This window comes from Trichomycterus rosablanca, chromosome 3 (genome assembly GCF_030014385.1).
Source record: "Trichomycterus rosablanca isolate fTriRos1 chromosome 3, fTriRos1.hap1, whole genome shotgun sequence".
In the NCBI taxonomy this organism is placed as follows: Eukaryota; Metazoa; Chordata; class Actinopteri; order Siluriformes; family Trichomycteridae; genus Trichomycterus; species Trichomycterus rosablanca.
In genome coordinates, this window is record NC_085990.1 from 35,074,511 (window position 1) to 35,097,352 (window position 22,842).

At 41.6% G+C, this 22,842-nt stretch overlaps 1 protein-coding gene across 1 annotated transcript in view; it reads right to left on the bottom strand.

The window, feature by feature from the left end:
- Positions 1–5,284: 5,284 nt before the first annotated feature.
- Positions 5,285–22,842, bottom strand: part of tgfbr1b (transforming growth factor, beta receptor 1 b) — a 94,097-nt gene continuing 76,539 nt past the window's right edge. The window contains exons 6-9 of the mRNA XM_062991202.1: positions 22,075–22,231; positions 15,639–15,763; positions 15,242–15,372; positions 5,285–5,458 (exon numbers count right to left, since the gene is read on the bottom strand). Coding sequence (XP_062847272.1) covers positions 5,333–5,458; positions 15,242–15,372; positions 15,639–15,763; positions 22,075–22,231 — 539 coding nt within the window. The 3' untranslated portion in view covers positions 5,285–5,332. The remainder of the gene's footprint in view (positions 5,459–15,241; positions 15,373–15,638; positions 15,764–22,074; positions 22,232–22,842) is intronic.

The following is a 22,842-nucleotide window of genomic DNA, read 5'->3' on the forward strand; positions in this document are numbered from 1 at the left end:
GCACGTTGGCCCAGTAACGGCTGCTGTGGTGTGATGAGAGAATGAGTTTGCCCCAGAAAGTATGACTGAACTCACATTCTCTCAAAGGACCCTAACATTTGTTACATCTTAAACTTTCTTCTATTTTAGCTCGTTATACTTTCTGGAGGTCGTGTGCACTTGCCTTTACCTCGATGGGTTTCACTTCTTGTTTGCAGACCAGTTAGTTGTAGCACTGAGCCACCAGGCTAAAACATTACACATACATACAGATCTATACACAAATGTACATATTTATACACGCTCATGTTACATAAATAACTACCGGTACTCCTTTTATTACATTACACTTCTCAGCATGTAACAGGATTTTTTTGTTTTAAAAAAAAAAAAAGAGGGAAAAGGTTTAAGATTTCTGTATTGAAGCGAAGGAACGCTAAAGTCCTCTGGCTAAAAAAAGGTTAAATCTTTATGGCACGTGCGTCAGCGAATGAGCAAACATTAGCAATAAGTGACAATTTTATGGGGTTCATGTCCCCATCAAATATGAATAATTTAAAAGTCGACATTAGGCCTAAAATCCCTCCACATGGGAAAATTGCTTATTGTTTAAGTCATAAAGTTAATCAGTATTCATTTTGTATGTAAAATAGATCATTAAATGCATCTGGGAAATCATTCTGTTTTTTGTTTTTTTTAAAGACTTAGAAGATTATACTTTCAGTCAATGCTTTAAAACTAGGCAGCTGATTTAACAAAGTAAACCAAGCAAAGGTATGCAAAGCTACTTAGGCATTATTTTACATAATATAAACATTTGCTGTATGCATTTGGTTTGTGCAAATAAAAGAAGGTCAGATGTGTCAGGCTTTTCATAAGCAAACCCCATTGATAGAAGAAATGATCATTTTATTCTAAACTTTGATGCCTCTGATTCATTTTTGTTCATTATTATATAGATTATCTTGAACTACTTATGTTTTTCCTAAACATTCTTTGCCTATAAATGTCCACTAGTGTTATTTGCCTATAAATGTTCACTACAAAGAGTATGACAATGGTTTTGCAGAGCAGAGTTAGTAGTAAACATATATAGTAGACTGGGACATTGGAGATTTGGTCAAACCTGAAACTCCACTAAAGAGGAACCCTATGAAGTTGAGCTTGACATACCTTGGCCCTTACAGTACCCCTAATTGAGTTGGTTACAAACATGAGAACTTGTTTAGTGGACTACCATATTGGATTTAAATTCGAGGCTAGCAAAAGTTTTAAGATGCTTCTGAATCTGAATTCACCAATCATAGAAAATAAATGGTGCATAAAAGAATGGGGCTTGGTCTGAAAAGAAGCTGAAAAACATCAGTTCACAATGCAGAGTGCCGAGTACTCGTGCAAATCCTCTTCGCTTATGTACAGAGGCAGCAAATTTGCTTTAAGACATACAGAACATTAAACAACTGTGCACAAAAAAGAAGCAAGACAAATTAGCACCTTCTTGCCACACCAATAAACTTGCACAAGGTGGTATTGCTTGTTTTTTTTCCATTACCCTAGTGTTGAAACTTTTGATAGAGAACCACACTTTACCTTGCAGGACAGATGATAAACACACATACTTTAACTTGTTCAATGCTGTTGATTTGATTTCATTAGAAAGAGCAGCCAAATTAAAACAGATTTGAATTTGAGTAACAGGAGGAACCTAGTGTCATGCTTTAGAAAGCACTTAGGCCTTTAAGACGGAGGCTTCGAAGATTAAAAAAACTTTAAATTTTAAAATGGTCATGGAGGAATGGCCACATTTAATAACAAGCAATGCTTATATAATGCTGGAGCTTTTAAACAACTCTTAAAACTCATCCAGTGACATAATTCATCATCATGCAGAGGAAAACTCAGCTCCTAAAATTCCAGTGTGAAGCTGGTTGATGTATTTTTCTTGATTATCCATAAGACTATATAGACTTTATATAGATTGAAAGGTCCTGCTGCATCTGTTTTGTTGTTTGTATAAAAACAACATAAACCAGCAGTTAAATGTGTTTCTTCCTCACTGTGACATCCACTGTGGAAGTGGATGATGGAATTGGCTATCTGGTCAATAAGAGGCTAAGATTTATGCATCAGGGTAAGCTAACTTGTGCATTATTATAGGCCTTGTGTGTGTGTGTTGGGTTGGATTTCTATGAGTGCATCATGTGCAGCAGTGTTGCTGCGGTTTTTAAATGCTGTTTAAACCTACTGGCCTTTTTATTAAGAACATATACACTGTTGGCACTTACTGTAGATGTACAATTAGAAAATAGAGATATTGTCTTTCCGCCGACATGTGGGCAGCAGCCGTATGCATTTTGTCACCTACAGTTTGACGAGTGCAGTGCGGATCAGCTCTGTGTACGGAGAGACACACCCAGACAGCACTCTTTTCTCGTCTCTGTGCAGGTGCCATCAAACAGCCAGCAGAGGTTGTAATTGCATTAGTTATGAGAGAGTCCCTATCCAGCTTTTTTTTTTTTATTTCCCACCCCTAGCTGAACAACAAGCCAATCGTTGTTCATGTGGCTGCTTAGCCCAGTCGGCAGGCAGAGCCGAGACTCGATACGATGTATGCAAGATCCCTGCTCTGGTGTCAGCGTGTGTTTTTACCGCTGCACCACCTGAGCGGCTTATTTTATTGTTTATTATTTATTGGCTTCTTACGTTAATGCCAGGTTGGTGGTGTCGCATAGCTGAGAGTGGTCCATGACCCAAATAACATCTGATACGTAGGGTTCCAACATAGGCTCCCGTTCGATTGATAAATAATGGGTGACAAAATGTACAAAGCAACAGATGGTCTACAGTCAGTAATTGTATACCCACGAAGCTGATATGTAAAACATGTTAAATACCGAATGCAAGTTTATTTGTGGCAATCAGGTGGCACAACACCTATATAAATCAAACAAACAAAAAAAAAATACATTTGGTGCTACATTTAAACCTCCCCATCCATAGCATCAATCCAAATTTTTTCTTAAACATCACGTTACATTTCACAATACCCAAATGCTATTGGTCCCTTAAGGCTTGCTTCATGTAGATCTCAAGCAATCCAGAGTTTTCTTTCTTAAAACTGATATTCTATCTAACTGAAACTTGACATATATGTTGAAACATCAATAGCTTAAGAAATCTAAAAGCTTTGTAGCTACAGTGGGGAAAATAAGTATTTGATCCCCTGCTGATTTTGTAAGTTTACCCCCTTACAAAGACTTGAACAGTCTATAATTTTTATGGAAGGTTTATTTTAACAGAGAGAGACAGAATATCAACAAAAAATCCAGAAAAAAAACATTAAATAAAAGTTATAAATTAATTTGTATTTAATTAAGGGAAATAAGTATTTGATCCCCTACCAACCAGCAAGAATTCTGACCCCCACAGACCGGTTATGTGCCCATGAGGCACACAAATTAGTCCTGTCCCTGTATAAAAGACTCCTGTCACAGAATCAGTTTCTTCCATTCAAATCTCTCGACCACCATGGGCAAGACCAAAGAGCTATCAAAGGACGTCAGGGACAAGATTGTAGACTTGCACAAGGCTGGAATGGGCTACAAGACCATCAGTAAGAAGCTTGGTGAAAAAGAGACCACTGTTGGTGCGATAATTCGAAAATGGAAGAAATACAAGATCACAGTCAATCACCCTCACTCTGGAGCTCCATGCAAGATCTCACCTGGTGGGGTAAGAATGATTCTGAGAAAGGTGAGGTCAGTCCAGAATTACACGGGAGGAGCTTGTCAATGAACTCAACGCACCAGCAGTGGTCTCTTTCTCACCAAGCTTCTTGCTGACCAAGCTTCTTGCTGATGGTCTTGTAGTCCATTCCAGCCTTGTGCAGATCTACAATCTTGTCCCTGACGTCCTTTGATAGCTCTTTGGTCTTGCCCATGGTGGTCGAGAGATTTGAACAAAAGAAACTGATTCTGTGACAGGAGTCTTTTATACAGGGACAGGACTAATTTGTGTGCCTCATGGGCACATAACCGGTCTGTGGGGGTCAGAATTCTTGCTGGTTGGTAGGGGATCAAATACTTATTTCCCTTAATTAAATACAAATTAATTTATAACTTTTATTTAATGTTTTTTTTCTGGATTTTCTCTCTGTTAAAATAAACCTTCCATAAAAATTATAGACTGTTCAAGTCTTTGTAAGGGGGTACAATCAGCAGGGGATCAAATACTTATTTCCCCCACTGTAAATAAATATACGCATCATCTTGGCAACACGAAAAACAAAGAGTTGTGCTATATGAAAAAGGCTAATTCACTCTGTAATGCTGATGTGTTTGATCAGTTTGTGACACTGTTTGTAGTTTAGCTTTTTTCATCCAGCCTTCTGCATGACATGGTCGTCTCCGAGGCTGTAAGAGTAGCTTGGTTTATTTAAATAGTAGCAAGAGTCCATAACAGCCTGACCAACTGTGTGGTACAGATCACTGTGCATTTTAGGCAAAGATGCCAACCTGGCTACGTTAGGTCCAAAGCTTCCTTTCTTATAGCAAATTTGATAGGTCAGTCATCCACAGTTCCCAGTGGGCATTTAGATGAGCCCACTATGCTTCGCTTCAAATGTAATGATTATGAAGATGATGAAAAATGGAGTATGGCACCAGCAAGTTGTATGTGGCGGCCCCTCGCCAACATTCGTTCCGTGTGCATAATAGAGACAGACTTGATGTCGGACTGGTCCACGAGCTCACGACACTTACTGTTAGACGGACAGGGAAGCTAAGGGGCCGAGCCACATCATGAGGGAACGTTGGTTTAAAGCAGTGGCACTTTCCGGTAACACCTGGCTTGGAGGGCACGGATGCCATTGTAGCTGTTGAAGCTGTAGCTATCGTAGAACAGAAGATATAAACGTAGAAAAGATAGGATTTCTCTATATTGCATATCTTGCAGCATGTTTGCCAAGACTGAGTGAGGTCATGTCCAGTTTGTTGCAAAAATCATGACAAATAAATTGCAAAAAAAAGGTTGAGAGAAAACTCAAGGTGCAAATTCTCCAGAGATAGGTCTCCAGCAAATCACATCTCTCCAAGGCTAACTGGAAAAAACCAAAACAAATTGTACCTGACCATTAAAATGACCAGTCACTGATAATCACTCTGTCGGAACCAAAGCCAAAGAAATCCAAACAAGGCTTCATTCATAGTGCTCATGTCCTCTCTTTTCCCTCTCACTTGGAGGAGGTGAAATCATAATGCAATCGTGAACAATAGAATGAGGATGATTTTATAAAAGGTATTGAAGGATAAAAATGATCATATGCTCAGGTGAGTGACTCTCCTGAAGAGCAGGCCTACATTTTAATGCCCTCCTGCTGGCTGAGCTGGGAAAGCGTCTTCTTGATGCGCAGGGCAGTGAGGCGGGCAGCACCGTTAGCGTACCAGCATTCTCTCATGATCTTTGCCATCACCCGCAGAGCCTGAACACACAGCAACAAGCAAAGATGAGAAATTAACATCAGCGTGACACAAGTAAAATTTAACATTTATAATCGTCTTACAGGCCGCTCCTGTGCTTTTTTAAGGTGTCGACATAGCGAGTCATTCTGGCCCACATAACTAATCGATTTTTTTACACTGGATGCCACTGAGCACACTGACAAGTGGCATATGTGACCTAGCCAATCGTGTCTGTGTAGATACCCGACCGGCCGATAACACCAATGAGATTCTAACCCTGGATTTCATAGGTAGTGGGCTAGCATATTTTACCTGAATTTTGATTTGACATTTGATCTGATGTGACTGTGACACTAATTGGGCTGATTGGGCAGATTTTGTACACTGGGTGCCCTTCATGACACAACTATTCTCTTTTTTTTTCTTTCCCAATTTTCTCCCCTAATCTAGTCGTGTCCAATTACCCTGAATGCGTCCTCTATACTGATTCGACTCTTCACCGCTGACTGCCTCTCAACTGACACACACCCCCTCCGGCACGTACAGTCAGTACAGACTGCATTTTTCACCTGCACGAGTCGAGTTCATACACCGACGGGAGGGCCACACCCCCATCAGCATTATTCCTCAGCCCTGTGCAGGCGGCATCAGTCAGCCAGCAGGGGCCGCAGCTGCAGCAGTTATGAGGACCTATGATCCGACTTTTTACCCCTAACCCTGAACAACAGCCAATCGTTGTTCTTGCAGCCGCCCAACCCAGTCGGAAAGGCAGAGCTGAGATTCGATACGATGTATTCGAAACCCCAACTCTGGTGCGCTAGCGTACTTTACCGCTGCGCCACCTGAGCGGCGACACAACTATTCTTATTTTTACACAGGCTTTGGACCAACAATGAACACATTGACAAGTGGCATACAGTGTATCACAAAAGTGAGTACACCCCTCACATTTCTGCAAATATTTTATTATATCTTTTCATGGGACAACACTATAGAAATAAAACTTGGATATAACTTAGAGTAGTCAGTGTACAACTTGTATAGCAGTGTAGATTTACTGTCTTCTGAAAATAACTCAACACACAGCCATTAATGTCTAAATAGCTGGCAACATAACTGAGTACACCCCACAGTGAACATGTCCAAATTGTGCCCAAAGTGTCAATATTTTGTGTGACCACCATTATTATCCAGCACTGCCTTAACCCTCCTGGGCATGGAATTCACCAGAGCTGCACAGGTTGCTACTGGAATCCTCTTCCACTCCTCCATGATGACATCACGGAGCTGGTGGATGTTAGACACCTTGAACTCCTCCACCTTCTACTTGAGGATGCGCCACAGATGCTCAATTGGGTTTAGTCCATCACCTTTACCTTCAGCTTCCTCAGCAAGGCAGTTGTCATCTTGGAGGTTGTGTTTGGGGTCGTTATCCTGTTGGAAAACTGCCATGAGGCCCAGTTTTTGAAGGGAGGGGATCATGCTCTGTTTCAGAATGTCACAGTACATGTTGGAATTCATGTTTCCCTCAATGAACTGCAGCTCCCCAGTGCCAGCAACACTCATGCAGCCCAAGACCATGATGTTACCACCACCATGCTTGACTGTAGGCAAGATACAGTTGTCTTGGTACTTCTCACCAGGGCACCGCCACACATGCTGGACACCATCTGAGCCAAACAAGTTTATCTTGGTCTCATCAGACCACAGGGCATTCCAGTAATCCATGTTCTTGGACTGCTTGTCTTCAGCAAACTGTTTGCGGGCTTTCTTGTGTGTCAGCTTCCTTCTGGGATGACGACCATGCAGACCGAGTTGATGCAGTGTGCGGCGTATGGTCTGAGCACTGACAGGCTGACCTCCCACGTCTTTAACCTCTGCAGCAATGCTGGCAGCACTCATGTGTCTATTTTTTAAAGCCAACCTCTGGACATGACGCCGAACACGTGGACTCAACTTCTTTGGTCGACCCTGGCGAAGCCTGTTCCGAGTGGAACCTGTCCTGGAAAACCGCTGTATGACCTTGGCCACCATGCTGTAGCTCAGTTTCAGGGTGTTAGCAATCTTCTTATAGCCCAGGCCATCTTTGTGGAGAGCAACAATTCTATTTCTCACATCCTCAGAGAGTTTTTTGCCATGAGGTGCCATGTTGAATATCCAGTGGCCGGTATGAGAGAATTGTACCCAAAACACCAAATTTAACAGCCCTGCTCCCCATTTACACCTGGGACCTTGACACATGACACCAGGGAGGGACAACGACACATTTGGGCACAATTTGGACATGTTCACTGTGGGGTGTACTCACTTATGTTGCCAGCTATTTAGACATTAATGGCTGTGTGTTGAGTTATTTTCAGAAGACAGTAAATCTACACTGCTATACAAGCTGTACACTGACTACTCTAAGTTATATCCAAGTTTCATGTCTATAGTGTTGTCCCATGAAAAGATATAATGAAATATTTGCAGAAATGTGAGGGGTGTACTCACTTTTGTGATACACTGTAGGTGACCCAGCCAAATCATGTCTGTGTGGATACCCTATCGGCCCATAGCACCACTGCGATTCGAACCCTGGATTTCAGAGGTAGTGGGCTTGCATATTGTGCCACCTAAGCACCTCACATTGACAGCAGAATTTTGATTTGACATTTGATCTGATGTGACTGTGACACTGACATAACAGATAATAAACACAGCATACTAATTGATGAAGGTTAGCTACTCGGCTATTCATGTGGCAGCAATGCAGAGCATAAAATCATCCAGACAGGGGTCTACAGACTTTGACCAAGACCTGGTTGTTGATGCCAGAGAGGCTGTCAGAATGTCAGAAGAGGCCAGAACTTCTTATGAAGTAAATTTTCTCCCAATTTAGTGTAGTCAATCTGCTGCTGGGGACCCCTAGTGGTGCCCAAGGAGGAGGTGACATGACTGCGCAGTCTACTGATCCCTTCTTATACACCCACACATCGGTGGATTTGTGAGTGAGGCCGGCTTCGCACACGGAGAGCCACGCCCCGACCTCTGCGCTCCTCCACGGCTGTGCCAGAACCCTGGGTAACCAGGTTCCTTTCACAGCCCCACCCCTCTGTTAAATCCGGTCATTTCCCACCCTAGCAAACTGGAGGCCAATTTGTCTGCTGCAAGCATTAGTCAATTATGCCTGCTAGAGGGCACCCAGCTGATTGGTAGCAGAGCCAGGACTCGAACCTGGGAGTTCAGAATCTCAGCACTGGTGTGCTAGCCCCTTGGGCGCCGCAGTCTTAAAATTTTTTAACAGAAAAAACATCCACTTAACTGCAGCTCTGCAGGAAGAAAACAATTGCTGAGTGACAGTGACCAATGGCCAGACTGGTTTAAGCTGACAGTACAGCACAGTAACTAAATTAACCACCTTCTTAGACTGAAATGTACTGTTTAGTCAGATCAACGACAATGCACAACATTTGGCTATGTCACAAACCTTAAATAACAAGCTTAAATAAAAGATCAATAGATTCCAGACTTTACTGCTTAAAAAAGTTCAATGAAAAATGCAGAAGGTGCTGCCAGATCTGCAGCTATAATCTGTCACCGAGGTCCTCAGCCCTGCATGTGTATAAGGGTGGCTGAGTTTACCGTTTAGGCCATAAATACTTTCCGAATATGAGGCACCATCTGCTTACATTACTTCAGCAAACCCGACAGCCTTCCTTCCCCTGAATCACCCCAGTCTATCAATCAGACTCCTGATGAACTCTACGCTCTCACTTTATTTGTGAGCAAGTGGAGAGGAGCAAATATGGCACGTTAGTCAATTTGACACTAAAAGCACACTTCTGGAGAAACAAATAGCAATGTGGGTCGAGCAAGCATAGATTAGATTACAGAATCACATTAGGGTGCATTAGGGATATTATTGGGTTGCTTTGTGTAAAATAAAAAGCACATTAATAAAGGTGGAGAGTAAAACGTGTCCGCTGCGTGCTAGACGGGTGAGAATCAATTGAAGCAGGAAACCTGAGAAAGTTAAAAACACAACACTTGCTCTCAAGCAGCTCTCCCGGGGACGGTGGCTTAGCGTAATCACAACAGCAGCATCTCCAATAACAGCAGAACACACAAGTGTAGCAATAACATTCGGTTTGAAAACGGATATAGAAGATTAAACAAGGCAGAGATCAGGTGGATGTCACCAGAGGCCGTGATGCTGACGTTACCGAGCCTCCCTATTTACACTGACCGCATTGTTCCATTGTTTTTCTCTATCCAGAGGCAAATCAAGAACAGCTGTACAAATGTGATGACCACAATTGCTGTACAAAAAAATTAAATATTACTATGTTGTAGCATTGATTTGCAAAGGTAGCTACAGTGCAACGCTGACACCAAGCTCAGAGGAGCGGATCAAACCCTGGTCCTGTGCAGAGCCCAGACTACCCGCTTCGCCACCATACACTAATCAGCCATAACATTAAAACCACCTTCTGGTTTCTACACTCATTGTCCATTTTATCAGCTCCACTTACCATATAGAAGCACTTTGTAGTTCTACAATTACTGACTGTAGTCCATCTATTTCTCTACATACTTTTTTAGCCTGCTTTCACCCTGTTCTTCAATGGTCAGGACCCCACAGGACCACAACAGAGCAGGTATTATTTAGGTGGTGGATCATTCTTAGCACCGCAGTGACACTGACATGGTGGTGGTGTGTTAGTGTGTGTTGTGCTGGTATGAGTGGATCAGACACAGCAATGCTGCTGGAGTTTTAAAATATCGTGTCCACTCACTGTCCACTCTATTAGACACTCCTACCTGGTTGGTCCACCTTGTAGATGTAAAGTCAGAGATGATCACTCATCTATTGCTGCTGTTTAAGTTGGTCATTTTTGAGATCTTCATCAGTGGTCACAGGACGCTGCCCACGGGGCACTGTTGGCTGGATATTTTTGGTTGGTGGGCTATTTTCAGTCCAGCAGTGACAGTGAGATGTTTAAAATCTCCATCAGCGCTGCTGTGTCTGATCCACTCATGCCAGCACAACACACACTAACACACCACCACCATGTCAGTGTCCCTGCAGTGCTGAGAATGATCCACCACCTAAAAAATACCTGCTCTGTAGTGGTCCTGGAAGAGTCCTGACCATTGAAGAACAGCATGAAAAAGGGCTAACAAAGCATGCAGAGAAACAGATGGACTACAGTCAGTAATTGTAGAACTACAAAGTGCTTCTATATGGTAAGTGGAGCTGATAAAATGCACAGTGAGTGTAGAAACAAGGAGGTGGTTTTAATGTTATGGTTGATTGGTGTATATTAGGATTTTAATGTCATGTTTTACACACTTTGGTTACATTTATGACAGAACAGGTAGTTACTCATTACACAAGGTTCATCAGCTGAAGTTATTAATGACAGTCATGGACAATTTTGTATCTCCAATTCACCTCACATGTATGTCTTTGGACTGTAGGAGGAAACCAAAGCTCCCGGAGAAAACCCATGCAGATGCATGTTTGCATGTTCTGATGAAAACATGCAAACTCCACACAGAAAGGACCCACTTGTTATGTTATGAGTTTGTTGGTGGTCTGTGTGTTCCATTCAGTTTGCCATTTTTCCTTTAATGTAGAAAATTATTAGTGGTTTTATATCTGTTGAAGGGATTTTGATGTTTGTCGTATTTTGTCTTGTTTTTCTCTATTTAGTTAAGCTGCTTTTTTTATTCCTAGCCATTCCGCTGTGTGAATGTTGAAATAAGTCAACATTTCATGATTACACTTTTATAAATGTTATCAATAGTAAAAATGAGGATTTTAATTATCATATCTGTGCACTGAAGGACAGACTTGGTTTTTTCATTAGTACATTAGTGTTCTCATGTCTAGGAATGTGAAAAAAGGAAATGCTAAACATAAATGACTGAGTGGGTTCCAAGGTAGACATCAAAAAGAAAAAAACATTTAACAAGAAGCTTAAAGAAAATAAAAACATTTGAAAATATGGTTAGTTGTGTTTTTAACATTTCATAATCAACAATTTCATTATTTATTATTTTAATAAAAGAAACCTATTAGGGACCACGTAGCATTCAAACGAGTCTTTTAACTGGAGGAATATTCTCAAACAATTCTTTTATGTTCTCAACTATATATATATATATATATACACACAGTGTATCACAAAAGTGAGTACACCCCTCACATTTCTGCAAATATTTCATTATATCTTTTCATGGGACAACACTATAGACATGAAACTTGGATATAACTTAGAGTAGTCAGTGTACAGCTTGTATAGCAGTGTAGATTTACTGTCTTCTGAAAATAACTCAACACACAGCCATTAATGTCTAAATAGCTGGCAACATAAGTGAGTACACCCCACAGTGAACATGTCCAAATTGTGCCCAAATGTGTCGTTGTCCCTCCCTGGTGTCATGTGTCAAGGTCCCAGGTGTAAATGGGGAGCAGGGCTGTTAAATTTGGTGTTTTGGGTACAATTCTTTCATACTGGCCACTGGATATTCAACATGGCACCTCATGGCAAAGAACTCTCTGAGGATGTGAGAAATAGAATTGTTGCTCTCCACAAAGATGGCCTGGGCTATAAGAAGATTGCTAACACCCTGAAACTGAGCTACAGCATGGTGGCCAAGGTCATACAGCGGTTTTCCAGGACAGGTTCCACTCGGAACAGGCTTCGCCAGGGTCGACCAAAGAAGTTGAGTCCACGTGTTCGCCGTCATATCCAGAGGTTGGCTTTAAAAAATAGACACATGAGTGCTGCCAGCATTGCTGCAGAGGTTGAAGACGTGGGAGGTCAGCCTGTCAGTGCTCAGACCATACGCCGCACACTGCATCAACTCGGTCTGCATGGTCGTCATTCCAGAAGGAAGCTGACGCACAAGAAAGCCCGCAAACAGTTTGCTGAAGACAAGCAGTCCAAGAACATGGATTACTGGAATGCCCTGTGGTCTGACGAGACCAAGATAAACTTGTTTGGCTCAGATGGTGTCCAGCATGTGTGGCGGCGCCCTGGTGAGAAGTACCAAGACAACTGTATCTTGCCTACAGTCAAGCATGGTGGTGGTAGCATCATGGTCTTGGGCTGCATGAGTGTTGCTGGCACTGGGGAGCTGCGGTTCATTGAGGGAAACATGAATTCCAACATGTGCTGTGACATTCTGAAACAGAGCATGATCCCCTCCCTTCGAAAACTGGGCCTCATGGCAGTTTTCCAACAGGATAACGACCCCAAACACAACCTCCAAGATGACAACTGCCTTGCTGAGGAAGCTGAAGGTAAAGGTGATGGACTAAACCCAATTGAGCACCTGTGGCGCATCCTCAAGTGGAAGGTGGAGGAGTTCAAGGTGTCTAACATCCACCAGCTCCGTGATGTCATCATGGAGGAGTGGAAGAGGATTCCAGTAGCAACCTGTGCAGCTCTGGTGAATTCCATGCCCAGGAGGGTTAAGGCAGTGCTGGATAATAATGGTGGTCACACAAAATATTGACACTTTGGGCACAATTTGGACATGTTCACTGTGGGGTGTACTCACTTATGTTGCCAGCCATTTAGACATTAATGGCTGTGTGTTGAGTTATTTTCAGAAGACAGTAAATCTACACTGCTATACAAGTTGTACACTGACTACTCTAAGTTATATCCAAGTTTTATTTCTATAGTGTTGTCCCATGAAAAGATATAATAAAATATTTGCAGAAATGTGAGGGGTGTACTCACTTTTGTGATACACTGTACAGTATATATATATATAAATAAATGGTCTCTGATGGCTAAAATTGTAAGACATTCTAATAAAATATGTTTGATTGTTAGGGGTGTAGCACAGAATTGACAGGTTGGTGCCTGCTCGCCAACCAGGAGGTGTTGGTGGGTAAGGGAAGATGACCACTTTGGCACCTGGTTATAATTGTCTAGTCTTGCCTATTTAAGAAGTCTTGGTTGTGTTTAATATTGATGTTTGCACTTATTTCATGCACTTTGTTTTGGGTATTGGTGGACCAGTCTTCTTGCCATTTTATTCTACAGTAAACTTTGATTTCTGGGTAGGCATCAGTTTTTGGGATGTATCTCCAAGCACTTGCTTCCTTTGCCAAGCTGTCTGCTTTTTTTATTTCCTTATATGCCACTATGACTGGGGATCCAGCAGTAGACAATGGAAACTCCTCAGCTGTAAAGTTCTTTGTCCAATTTAAGCAGTTCTTGGGTGATCTGTTCTCATGGACTCAAGAGCTTGCATGAAGGATTTAGAGTCAGAGCAAATCACATAGTGTTAATAGGGACTAATAGATATATGTCTGATGGATATTGAAAATTGATGAGGGAGATGGATACTATTCTGTGACACCTTAATGGACATTTACAGTCATGTGAAAAGGTTAGGACACCCCATGAACAACTTTGTCTTTTTGAACATATTTAAACATATGAACATTTGAGCTTCATTTGAACAATACTGAGAGATGGAGCTTATATAACTAAACAAATAAAACTGAAAAAAAAAATTACTTTTGAACAGTTGAAAAGTTGTAAAAATGGAAATTTATAGTGAGGAAAAAGTTCACATTTATTACTACTTAATAAACACCCTCACATTTATTACTACTTAATAAACACCCTCACATTTATTACTACTTAAAATGTCTAAAATTAGAATCAGGTGCACCACATCAGCTGCAATGATTAGATCATCGTTAGAGGACATTGGAGTTTTATTTAAACCTCAGACATTAGCTTGATTTGCTCTTGATTGTTAAAGTGAGTGTTATCACCATGGTCTTCAGAAAGAAGGTTGTAGATGCATATGAGTCTGGGAAGGAATTTAAAAAGATCTCAAAACAATTAGAAATCAGCTGTTCCACTGTCCAGAAAATAATTTACAAGTGGTGAACATTTAAAACAACTGGCAACATGGCCAGGTCAGGCCATCCTAGCAAGTTCAGACCAAGAACAGACCGCAAGATGCGTAAAGAAGTCTCCAATAATCCTACAATGTCATCACGGACCTACAAGTAGCTCTTGCCACAGGTGATAGCAAGGTACATCAAGGTACATCTACCATCAGAAAGAGACTGTACAAGTTTGATTTTCATGGAAGGTGTGCAGGGAGGAAATCCTTGCTGTCAAAAAAAAAAAAACCATCAGGGCAAGACTAAAGTTTACCAGAGAACACCTAGACAAAGACCAGGCTGTGCATGCAAGAAACCCCTCAAACCTTACACAGCTGAAGAAATTCTGCATGGAGGAGTGGGAAAAACTTTCTCCCAGCCGATGTCAGAGACTGGTAGACGGTTATAGGAAACGTCTAATTAAGGTTATTTCAACCAAAGGGGGAAATACCAGCTATTAGGGCATAGGGTGTCCTAACTTTTTCCTCACAATCAACTTCCATTTTTGTTCATCATATTTTACAACTTGAGTTTAAAAGTAATTTTTTACATTTTTGTTGTTTAGTTATATAAACTCCATCTCTCAGTACTGTTCAAATGAAGCTCAAATATCCATGTTTAAATATGTTCAAAAAGACAAAGGTTCTCCTGGGGTGTCCTAACTTTTTCACATGACTGTATATAAAACATCTAGTGTAAAATAATTGTCTTTAGAATTCAGCATAACATACTGAATCCCACAGCTTTTCTATACATTTTATTCAGTTTTATTTAGATAAAGTAAACCCGGTTTAAACATTTTACAGCTGCTAGACTGTCAGTGTGATTTTGGCAAATTAAAAGACTGAGGAATGAATGAAATTGACTGTAATAGCTCGGTGTTTGAAAACGTTACCTCACAGCTCTGCCATCTGTTAGGAATGTTGGGCCGTAATTTCTGCTCACACACCACCTTCCTCATTTCCTCCACTGATGGATCTGACTGCACCAGATCGTAATAGGGCAGCTGGTAGTCTTCATGAATGCCTGATGAAAAAAGATCAATGTCATTCCGGCACTCTTTGAGCTTCGACATGAAAGTAGAAATGTATAATCTTGCTTTCCCACTGCGCTATAAAAGATGACTAGCACAAAATCCAAAAGAACGTATTGATCTTGCTCTAGAACGGGCTGTTCAATATAAATAAGGAAAAATAACATCAAGCACACACAAAGGGAATATAATCCATTTAATGCACCATCACAGTCCTGCAGTGATTTGATAAAAAAAATGATGATTTTAGCTCAAGTACCTCCAATAGAACATCTGCTAGCAATTTCCCAGAAGACCAAACCCATGGCATAAATGTCCGCTCGCTTGAATGACTCAAAATGTTTCATATTTATTGAGTCGTCAAGTACCTCTGGGGCCATATACCTGTTGGAAGACAGTTTAAAGGATAAAATTAGAACACAAAGCACATGCTGCAGTACAGACTACATTACCACCTAGTAATAACTAACAGCAGACTCTGCAAAAGGTTCCAATGAAAAAAAGAAATTGCTCCTAAAGCTTATTTCATCACACATTTTGAGAACTAATTTGGCCCTGTAGTCATTTGGAGCGCTGTAAAATAAAAATAAAATATATAAACATATATATAAACAATCGATCCTGGTAAAACATTTTGCGAGGAATAATGTGTGAGGTTGTATTTTCTTTGCACATACAGATTTTTAAGTTAATTAAAGTAGAACAGTCCCAGTTGCTTATTTTCTAAAAGAATAAAATGCTGTATAATGCCAGGGATTCCTCTAGAAACCATTTATGAAAGAAAAAGCAGGGAAACAATAATGTCATCGAGTTTGTACACAGCAGGCGTAATGGTCGGGTCATTTGGTAAAAACTGTAATCATCTTTTATTGGCACAAAGCAATGAAAAAACAAAATCCTGGTGATGTTTTTGGACAAAATGGATATTTCAGAAAATAAAAGCTTAAATGCTTGAAATCATATCAGGACAAACCAGAATACCAAAGTACAACACACTTGCAGATACTACAACTAAAAGGACAAGACCTTTACCTTCAGTGAGACTGAGCTTTCCCTGCACGTCATGTATCAAACACAACACAACAAAATAAATCATACACTTTCTCGACAAATACATATCAACTTAAGATTTCCAGTTTCAGAATGACACCAGTTTCCTAAAGCATTGCTTTCAGTGGGGGTGAAGGGGTACAAGACAGGGACTAGAATGCTTGACTGAAGTTTCCCTGCAGTCTGATAGGAAGGAAGTGTGTAGATTAGCTCACTTCTTATTATTCAGTGGCAGATAAATTCACAGCCTTGAGCCTACAAATCCAGATGGACCCCAAGGTTTGCACTATGCCTAATCCAGTCAGAAACAGACATACCCCTGCCAAAACTGTCCATGACCTCTAAGGGTCCAAACACAAAGATAGCAAATTCACACAATCAGTGTGTTTACCTCAAGGATCCTCACAGGAAGTCAGATTGTACTTCCTAGGGTGTTGTTCTAGAAAAACTGTAAGCAAGAATTATTCTGGATGTGTCTGCACATGTACACAAGATAGATCTTAGTTTGTGTTAGTTGTGTACATAAAACTATTATAAGTTAATTCAACGGCTTTATCGTTTATCGTGTAGGATCCAGCTCCACCAGTAAACATTGGGCACAAGGTGGGAATACCCAGCCAATTCATCCCAGGGCTTGGCCAATCACATCTGTGTAGATGGCCGGCCAGCCAAAAATGAGATTCAAACCCGGATCTAAATGGTAATGAGCTGACTTAAAAGGCCGCTTAACCACCCGAGCGCTCTAAACTAATTTAATGTTTGTTAAAAAACGTATAACAGAAAATAAATTGTGCTGTATCTATTTTGAACCATTTTTTTATTTTCTCAGTTGTTCAGCTTTGATCAGTCAATTTTAATAACCATCTACAAGCTTACTGCACAACTCTGGAACTTTACTGTACTCGGCAGAAATGAAAGCAAAGGTTTAATCAAGCCTCTTGTTTTGATTTTTTAGCACAAACTTCAACTTACTATTTAAATTATTTAATTTAATTACATTTAAATTAGTGTAATTGATTAATTGACCTATTGCCATTCCAGATTTAATGTCACCCAAGTGCTTTTAGATTTAAAGAATCTGAAGTTAATAGTCAATATTCTATTTATCAGTGCACAAGTTCAGCATCAGAGCATTAAACTGCTACTCCAAGCTGGACATTAGGTACACTGGTGTTGGGTTCAAATGCTCAAATCACTCAAACCACACTGACCACATATTTTTGCATAAGTCAAGCAGTGACAAAACAACAAGCATGCAACTAATTTAGGGGCCATTAAAATTTTTACTAATGATATACAGGGGTTGGACAAAATAACTGAAACACCTGGTTTTAGACCACAATAATTTATTAGTATGGTGTAGGGCCTCCTTTTGCGGCCAATACAGCGTCAATTAGTCTTGGAAATGACATATACAAGTCCTGCACAGTGGTCAGAGGGATTTTAAGCCATTCTTCTTGCAGGATAGTGGCCAGGTCACTACGTGATGCTGGTGGAGGAAAACGTTTCCTGACTCGCTTCTCCAAAACACCCCAAAGTGGCTCAATAATATTTAAATCTGGTGACTGTGCAGGCCATGGGAGATGTTTAACTTCACTTTCATGTTCATCAAACCAATCTTTCACCAGTCTTGCTGTGTGTATTGGTGCATTGTCAGCCTGATACACGGCACCGCCATTGGATGCACATGGTCCTCCAGAATGGTTCGGTAGTCATTGGCAGTGACGCGCCCATCTAGCACAAGTATTGGGCCAAGGGAATGCCATGATATGGCAGCCCAAACCATCACTGATCCACCCCCATGCTTCACTCTGGGCATGCAACAGTCTGGGTGGTATGCTTCTTTGGGGCTTCTCCACACCGTAACTCTCCCGGATGTGGGGAAAACAGTAAAGGTGGACTCATCAGAGAACAATACATGTTTCACATTGTCCACAGCCCAAGATTTGCGCTCCTTGCACCATTGAAACCGACGTTTGGCATTGGCACGAGTGACCAAAGGTTTGGCTATAGCAGCCCGGCCGTGTATATTGACCCTGTGGAGCTCCCGACGGACAGTTCTGGTGGAAACAGGAGATATATATATATATATATATATGTGTGTGTATATTGTATATATACAGGGGGTTGGACAATGAAACTGAAACACCTGTCATTTTAGTGTGGGAGGTTTCATGGCTAAATTGGACCAGTCTGGTGGCCAATCTTCATTAATTGCACATTGCACCAGTAAGAGCAGAGTGTGAAGGTTCAATTAGCAGGGTAAGAGCACAGTTTTGCTCAAAATATTGCAATGCACACAACATTATGGGTGACATACCAGAGTTCAAAAGAGGACAAATTGTTGGTGCACGTCTTGCTGGCGCATCTGTGACCAAGACAGCAAGTCTTTGTGATGTATCAAGAGCCACGGTATCCAGGGTAATGTCAGCATACCACCAAGAAGGACAAACCACATCCAACAGGATTAACTGTGGACGCAAGAGGAAGCTGTCTGAAAGGGATGTTCGGGTGCTAACCCGGATTGTATCCAAAAAACATAAAACCACGGCTGCCCAAATCACGGCAGAATTAAATGTGCACCTCAACTCTCCTGTTTCCACCAGAACTGTCCGTCGGGAGCTCCACAGGGTCAATATACACGGCCGGGCTGCTATAGCCAAACCTTTGGTCACTCGTGCCAATGCCAAACATCGGTTTCAATGGTGCAAGGAGCGCAAATCTTGGGCTGTGGACAATGTGAAACATGTATTGTTCTCTGATGAGTCCACCTTTACTGTTTTCCCCACATCCGGGAGAGTTACGGTGTGGGCGTACCACCCAGACTGTTGCATGCCCAGAGTGAAGCATGGGGGTGGATCAGTGATGGTTTGGGCTGCCATATCATGGCATTCCCTTGGCCCAATACTTGTGCTAGATGGGCGCGTCACTGCCAAGGACTACCGAACCATTCTGGAGGACCATGTGCATCCAATGGTTCAAACATTGTATCCTGAAGGCGGTGCCGTGTATCAGGATGACAATGCACCAATACACACAGCAAGACTGGTGAAAGATTGGTTTGATGAACATGAAAGTGAAGTTGAACATCTCCCATGGCCTGCACAGTCACCAGATCTAAATATTATTGAGCCACTTTGGGGTGTTTTGGAGAAGCGAGTCAGGAAACGTTTTCCTCCACCAGCATCACGTAGTGACCTGGCCACTATCCTGCAAGAAGAATGGCTTAAAATCCCTCTGACCACTGTGCAGGACTTGTATATGTCATTTCCAAGACTAATTGACGCTGTATTGGCCGCAAAAGGAGGCCCTACACCATACTAATAAATTATTGTGGTCTAAAACCAGGTGTTTCAGTTTCATTGTCCAACCCCTGTATATATACTGTATATACAGTGTATCACAAAAGTGAGTACACCCCTCACATTTCTGCAAATATTTCATTATATCTTTTCATGGGACAACACTATAGACATGAAACTTGGATATAACTTAGAGTAGTCAGTGTACAGCTTGTATAGCAGTGTAGATTTACTGCCTTCTGAAAATAACTCAACACACAGCCATTAATGTCTAAATAGCTGGCAACATAAGTGAGTTCACCCCACAGTGAACATGTCCAAATTGTGCCCAAATGTGTCGTTGTCCCTCCCTGGTGTCATGTGTCAAGGTCCCAGGTGTAAATGGGGAGCAGGGCTGTTAAATTTGGTGTTTTGGGTACAATTCTCTCATACTGGCCACTGGATATTCAACATGGCACCTCATGGCAAAGAACTCTCTGAGGATGTGAGAAATAGAATTGTTGCTCTCCACAAAGATGGCCTGGGCTATAAGAAGATTGCTAACACCCTGAAACTGAGCCACAGCATGGTGGCCAAGGTCATACAGCGGTTTTCCAGGACAGGTTCCACTCGGAACAGGCTTCGCCAGGGTCGACCAAAGAAGTTGAGTCCACGTGTTCGGCGTCATATCCAGAGGTTGGCTTTAAAAAATAGACACATGAGTGCTGCCAGCATTGCTGCAGAGGTTGAAGACGTGGGAGGCCAGCCTGTCAGTGCTCAGACCATACGCCGCACACTGCATCAACTCGGTCTGCATGGTCGTCATCCCAGAAGGAAGCTGACGCACAAGAAAGCCCGCAAACAGTTTGCTGAAGACAAGCAGTCCAAGAACATGGATTACTGGAATGCCCTGTGGTCTGACGAGACCAAGATAAACTTGTTTGGCTCAGATGGTGTCCAGCATGTGTGGCGGCGCCCTGGTGAGAAGTACCAAGACAACTGTATCTTGCCTACAGTCAAGCATGGTGGTGGTAGCATCATGGTCTTGGGCTGCATGAGTGTTGCTGGCACTGGGGAGCTGCAGTTCATTGAGGGAAACATGAATTCCAACATGTACTGTGACATTCTGAAACAGAGCATGATCCCCTCCCTTCGAAAACTGGGCCTCATGGCAGTTTTCCAACAGGATAACGACCCCAAACACAACCTCCAAGATGACAACTGCCTTGCTGAGGAAGCTGAAGCTAAAGGTGATGGACTAAACCCAATTGAGCACCTGTGGCGCATCCTCAAGTGGAAGGTGGAGGAGTTCAAGGTGTCTAACATCCACCAGCTCCATGATGTCATCATGGAGGAGTGGAAGAGGATTCCAGTAGCAACCTGTGCAGCTCTGGTGAATTCCATGCCCAGGAGGGTTAAGGCAGTGCTGGATAATAATGGTGGTCACACAAAATATTGACACTTTGGGCACAATTTGGACATGTTCACTGTGGGGTGTACTCACTTATGTTGCCAGCCATTTAGACATTAATGGCTGTGTGTTGAGTTATTTTCAGAAGACAGTAAATCTACACTGCTATACAAGTTGTACACTGACTACTCTAAGTTATATCCAAGTTTTATTTCTATAGTGTTGTCCCATGAAAAGATATAATAAAATATTTGCAGAAATGTGAGGGGTGTACTCACTTTTGTGATACACTGTATATAAGTGTGTGTGTGTGTGTGTGTGTGTGCAAGTGAAAGGGTGACATCCTTTCAACATCTGACAACTGTGAGTAATAGGTGTATATTAGACTGCGTATTTGTACGTACAGTGTGATGTGCATGTGTTCTGCAGTACAGAGTCAGTGTGTGTGTGTGTGTGTGTGTGTACAGTGTGATGTGCCTGTGTTCTGCAGTAAAGTCGATGTATTTGTGTGTGTGTTCTGCAGTACAGTCAATGTATTTGTGTGTGTGTGTGTTCTGCAGTACAGAGTCGATGTATTTGTGTGTGTGTTCTGCAGTGCATAGTCGGTGTATTTGTGTGTGTACAGTGTGATGTGCCTGTGTTCTGCAGTAGAGTCGATGTATTTGTGTGTGTGTTCTGCAGTACAGAGTTGATGTATTTGTGTGTGTGTTCTGCAGTACAGAGTTGATGTATTTGTGTGTGTGTTCTGCAGTACAGAGTTGATGTATTTGTGTGTGTGTTCTGCAGTACAGAGTCGATGTATTTGTGTGTGTTCTGCAGTACAGAGTCGATGTATTTGTGTGTGTGTGTTCTGCAGTACAGAGTCGGTGTATTTGTGTGTGTACAGTGTGATGTGTGTGTTCTGCAGTACAGAGTCAGTGTATTTGTATGTATCAGGAATCAAGATCTTGTACCTTTTGGTTCCGACTCTGTGGTTGGGGGCGATATCGATGGTGTCTGTGGCCGAGTCATGACGGACCGCCAAGCCGAGATCTGCGATACAGCATGTTCCGTTCTTCTTCACCAGGATGTTCTTAGATTTCAGATCTCTGTGCGCGATCGCCGGCTTACCTGTGAGGACGAAAGCTCGTTATAGCTGGAAAGGCAAATCAGAACCCTTTTACTGGCTAAAAAAGCTGAACAACTCGATATAACATAGTGAATAAAAAAGACGCACTTCTTCTGAACTCTTGAAAGGTAAAATAAAAAAGAAAGGCCTTGAAGAACTGAGGTTGTCCAGAAAGAGTGTGACTAACTTTCAGGGCTATTCAGAGCTTTTTTTTGCCTGACATAACTGGTTTTAAGGCTTTTTAATCAGAAAATTAATTTCATAAGAGAAAATTAACAGATTAATGTTACAGAACTTAAAAAACTGAATCTTAAAATAAAAAGAAGTCACTGATCAACTGTATCAATTGTATTTTGTAAATATAAACACATTTGGAATTTGATTGCTGTAACACACTCCAAAAAGTTGGAACAGAGGCTTGTTTAGCACTGTGTTCCATCACCTCTTTTTAACAGTCTAATTTAATGGTTTGGTAACTAAACACTAACTGTTGCAATTTTTTTGCAAGTGAAATTCTTGCTTAATATGAAACTTTAGCTGTCTGTGGTCGCTGTCATCTAATTCTCCTCTTTATGATGCACCATAAATTTTCAATAAGAGACAGATCTGGACT